Source organism: Crocodylus porosus, unplaced genomic scaffold (genome assembly GCF_001723895.1).
Source record: "Crocodylus porosus isolate Cpor-Errol unplaced genomic scaffold, CroPor_comp1, whole genome shotgun sequence".
Classification (NCBI taxonomy): Eukaryota; Metazoa; Chordata; order Crocodylia; family Crocodylidae; genus Crocodylus; species Crocodylus porosus.
In genome coordinates this window covers 100,406,936-100,412,183 of record NW_017728947.1, presented here as the reverse complement: position 1 = coordinate 100,412,183, position 5,248 = coordinate 100,406,936, and the positions used below count along the sequence as shown (strand labels likewise).

General features: G+C 41.2%; 1 protein-coding gene across 6 annotated transcripts in view; it reads left to right on the top strand.

Annotated features, from left to right (window-relative positions):
- The window catches only part of PPP1R13B (protein phosphatase 1 regulatory subunit 13B), a 115,604-nt gene that overhangs the window by 86,899 nt on the left and 23,457 nt on the right, over positions 1-5,248 (top strand). For all 6 annotated transcript variants that reach the window (XM_019550785.1, XM_019550783.1, XM_019550782.1 and 3 more), the window contains 2 exons: positions 3,753-3,854; positions 4,869-5,043. In XM_019550785.1, the coding sequence (XP_019406330.1) occupies positions 3,753-3,854; positions 4,869-5,043 (277 nt within the window). The remainder of the gene's footprint in view (positions 1-3,752; positions 3,855-4,868; positions 5,044-5,248) is intronic.

The window sequence follows — 5,248 nt, the reverse complement described above, 5'->3', positions numbered from 1 at the left end:
AGTCCCTGTTCCCCCAAGCACCGCCAGGAGTGACCAGGAATAACGGTCACAAGCTGGCAGAGGGTAGGTTTAGGTTAGGTATCAGGAGGCGCTACTTCACTGTCAGGGCGGCTAGGGTCTGGAACCAGCTTCCAAGAGAAGTGGTGCAGGCTTCTACCCTGGGGGTGTTTAAGAAGAGGTAGATGAACATCTTGCTGGGGTCGGTTGATTCCCAGTACTCTTTCCTGCCATGGCAGGGGGTTGGACTAGATGATCTGCTCAGGTCCCTTCCGACCCTAGAAACTATGAAACTATGATCGTTGAACATGTGATGATACAGTCTTCTGAAGGCAGAGCTTACATTTTGGATCTTATGCTGGATCGCATCAGTGTTGGCCTGTTTAACATTCTCCAACTCCTGTCTGTCAGTGAGGATCTTTGCTGGGGAAGTTAACTGGCCTGCATCAGGGTGGTGAAGTAAACACCTTTTTTTCTCTGATGTTAAGGGTCAGTCCCAGGCACTGGTGTGCTTGAGAGAAGCAGTTAAGGGCTGTTTGTAGGTCCTTCTCAGTATGTGCAATGACAGCACAATCATTGGCGTACTGTAGTTCCACAATCAAGGCTGATTTTAACTTTTGGTTTTGGTACAGAGGTGGGAAGGATTGAAAAGATTTGCATCCATCCTGTACTCGATGCCAGTGCCATCTGGCAGATGGTCATGGGCGAGCTTCTTGATGACCCCAAGCAAGATGGAAAGCAAAATTGGTGCGATCATGCAGCCCTGCTTGATGCCAATTTGAATGGCAAAGGGCTCCATAGTGGCACCACTGCATGGGAAGGAGGTTTTCATCTGGTCATGAATGAGTCTTAGGATGGTGATAAATTTCCCTGGGCAACCAAACTTAGCTAAGATCTTCCATAAAGCCTCATGATAAACAGTGTCAAAGGTTTTGGTCAAATTGATAAAGGCCACATATAGTTCCTGGTGTTGTTCTCAGAATTATTCCTGACATTTTTCACTCCTCGTTACTGTAATGTGATTCTACAATTCATGATTCTATGAAGGCGACTGATCTAGTTCTATAAGGAGCTCTTTCCTTTCTCTCTGGTTCCTGTCCTTTTATTTTTCAAGATTGCTTGATCAGGGGTTATGGTGGACTAATGACTTCTGCAGCGGCTGAAGAAGGTTGTGTAATCCAGTTCCATGCTCTGCCTTCTCCCTATCTTACCCCAAGGTGTGTTTGTAAATCACTCTTCTGAGGGTCTCCTATAGCAAGTGGTAGATTTTGCCTTTGAAGTTGATGCAATGGAACTAGTGTTTCCAGGGAAGGGATTCTATTGCCCAAACTGTGCGATTCCAAAAGGAAAGGTGGTTGGTAGCTTCTGCTGAATCTTGGGAATCACAACACATACTATGTTGCTTCAAATTGCATATGGTGATGCAGACTTCCATCATATTCTTTTTAGATCACATGGATTTATTCATTACCCTCAGTTTGTGTTCATCCTATGCATAGGAAGCATCATTTGTTGCATCAAGAAACCACTCATGAAATTGATCCAGAGTGCTACTCCTCAGCCTTGCTCAGAGAGTATTTGTGAAATGTCTTTCAGCAGTAGTGGTACATCTAAAGAGAGAGAGTCTGCTTGTTTTACCTTCAATGCTGATTGATTAGAGGAAGTTTATACAGTTTTTTTGCTGCTATATAATGAGTTCTTTGACTGTTTTTTTAACTGAGCTTTATAATCAACCCAGTTAGTAGTATTTGTAAGGACAGATCTCTACATGGTGCCTTCAAGCATCATTTTGTCACAGGAAAGATTTTATAACATTTGTAGGTATCATAATAGTGCAAAATCATCTGTTGACATCAGTTGAAGTAATGCTTTTGTTTGTTTTGTTCAAATATATGACCATCTGTACTCTTGTAGGGCTATTTACCAAGCTTCATTTCAGACCCTTTCAAGGGTCCTGAAGGTAGTCTACCAACCAGGCAGATAAAGCTTGCAAACTTCTCACATAGGTCTTCCAGTATAAATCTTAGTGTCTGTACAAAGTTGAACAAATCCACAAGGTGCATGTTGGTGATAACATGGGGTGGAAGACTTACCTAGACCTTCCACAGACTCATGGCCCATGGTCCCTGTTGAACTCTCAAGGTCTTATAATAGCGGTGGAGCTTAGAGCAGTACAACTGGCATACAGATTGCTTCTGCATCTAGGAAAGGACAAAGAGTCCAGGTCCTAACTGACAAGATAAGTGTTTTGCCCAAGTAGACAGGAAAAAGTAAGATCAAAACTCTTTGTGAAGAGACCATACTTCTGTGGGAATGGGGTATTCAAAATTGTATCAACCTTTGGACAGTGCATCTGCCAGAGCAAATCAGTGGTTTGGCAGATAATTTAAGCAGGACAACTTTGTCATCATGTAAGATGTGGATCTAGAAATGTTGAGTTCCTTGTAACTTTTTGCAGCCAGTGATAACAGGCTGCCACAACTTCTGTCATCACTGTAAGGGCCAGTCTAGTTCTCCACCAAGACCACTTGTCCTAGCATTTGATAGCATGGAAATTATGTGGCTAATATCAGTGGACAGAAGTTGTTCAGTATAATTTCATGGAAATCTATTTTAGAGTGGTGGGGGGAGGAACCTTTGCTGGATGCATGTGCAGAGCAAGTGGAAGGATTTTTCCTTGTGGATTTCTCAGCATGGAATTGCTCATTGGAATCTCCAGTTCCTGAAACACGGAACTAATTTGCTTGGATTTAAAAGCAGTTAGGACCGTCACTTTGTTCGGAGTTCAGTTAATTGGATCTGTGCACAAATCCCCAGTCCAAAATGGACAATTTGCCCATTTTAGATGATCTGCAATCTTTTCTCATTCAGTTGTTCAGATTTTTTAAAGATTTTTTTTGTCATAGATTTTCCACTTGTTAGAAAAATTTCCTCCTCTTGGGATTGGTATTCAGTACCTTCCTTCATTGATGAAGCTTCCACTTGAATTCATGACATCATAGTCAAATATTGCCCTTGACTAAAGTTAATATTCTTGATGGGGATTGCCCCTGCCAGAAAGAGGGTGAGACTCGTGCTCTGATGGCTGTTGATTTAAAGATTGGTATCCTGTGCATGGGATGAATGTGCACTAAGCATGGGATCCCCTTGTATAAAATAGTCATAGTTCACTGTAAGGTAAGGCATCCTTTTTTTTTTTTTCTCCTCAGTCTTTGCCTTACACATTTGTTTCCCTTCTGCTTCATCTTCTTTGCTTTCTTATATTAATCCCTCTCTCTCTCTTCTCCCCCCTCCCCCCATTCTAATAACCTTGGTGCAAGTGTTGTTTTGTTTTTTTTCTTTTCCCCAACGCCTTTCACCTCATAGGAGTTTTCACCCTTTTTTTTTCTTAGGGAACCTGCAACTACAGATTAGAGGTGGGGGTTACATTCTTGCCTCTTCGTACCGTGTGCAGCAGAATGTGCCCTGCTGTTTTAACACCCATGCCCACCGGGAGCTGCTTTGGCAGTTCCGATTGGAAGCAGAGTGGTCTCAGCAGCGTGCAGTGTGCTGATGTCTGTGCAGGAACTTGTAGTAGTTTTAGCATCCCTGGTGGGAGCCAAAGTGCAAATTTATCTTTGATGCTAAATGGGACAGTTTAAGTAGAAACCTTTATAAAAAATTAAAAAACTACTGCTATATGGCTTCTAATGTCAAAATATCAGTGTGTATAAACAGGTGAAAACTTCAATGAATTGCTTTTGCACTTTTTCTAGGTTGGGAATCCACGTGTTGAGCTCACATTTTCAGAACTTCAAGATATGGCTGCCAGGCAACAACAACAAATTGAAAATCAGCAGCAAATGTTGGTTGCTAAGGTAAGAATACCAGGACAAATAAAACAAAAACTGTGACGGTCTAAATACACAGGTAAAATTTAATTGGGGATTCCCTTCTGCAAATGCAAATATAACTTTTGTCAAGATAGGAAATACTTTCAGTGAAGTGGAGAAATCTTCTGCATTAAGAAATGTATGTTCCTATGAGCAATATAGAATTTTACAATTTAATAAACGATGTGCGCAAAATGGTTTGAGACACCTCCACAAAGATTGGTAGATTTATATTTTTCCTTTTTGTTAGACTTGCCTCTATTGATATAGATAGATAGATAGATATAGATGTGTTAGAAGTGTTTTGTGATGCTGTAACACTTTGTATAAAAGTACAGTATATATTGCATGCCTGGACTGAAGTATATTTGAAAGGATTCAAGCTAAGAATTTCATTTGCAATTATATTTTCACTTTTCTAAAAGAAACTGTATAGAAAATAAGAAACGTTTCCCCTATTTGCCCAGGACAAGGACTGTAATTTAGAGGCCTGGAACTTTATCTTACAGTAGATCTCCTTATCTTAGGTAGTCTAAAATCCTTTACTGGTCTTTGTTTGTTTCCTTTGGGAAATTGAGTAATGGAGTGTTGGAAACCATTTTGCCACAGCAGGAAGCGTGTTACTAGCAGCAGGAAACAAATACTGGAGGAAGTTTCACAGATGTTTTGGAAGTAATGTTTAAGCTGGAATTGTTTTTGTTTGAGTTCAGAGTTTTATCTATGAGCTTCAAAAGCAATATGCTCTGTTTTTCATTTTTGAACACAAATGTGTGCAAACAAATATTTAATCCTAGCCTTTTCTAGGTCTATTAGTGGACATTTTAATTCATTTTTGTCATCAGAACCGACCTTTTACCCCAGGTGGAGAAGATGCACAGGCAAGAAAACTGTCTATTCATATGGATGTTTTAGTTTCTCTAAAGCCACGCTTTGTTGCTTTTTTTGTAGATAGTTGGCTAGCAGGTAAAGTTTTTTGAAATCAGATAATATGTTTGACAGGAACAACGCTTACGTTATCTGAAGCAGCAAGAACGTCGTCAGCAGCAGTCCATTTCTGAGAGTGAAAAGCTTCAAAAACTTAAGGAACGAGTGGAGACCCAGGAGACAAAGCTGAAAAAAATCCGTGCCATGAGAGGGCAAGTGGACTATAGCAAGATCATGAATGGCAACCTGTGTATGTGGATTTTTCAAATCTGCTTCCATAATTCAGGGTTGTCCAGCTTCTCCATGGCCAGGAGACGGACCATCCTGCATGGAACACGCTGGATGGAGGACTGCATGCAACCTGTGCAGACTACAGTAGTACAAGCCAAGCCTGCCCCCTCCCCTCCCGGTGCCCCCACTGCTGCATAGTGCAAAGCCAGCCCTTCCACTGCTCC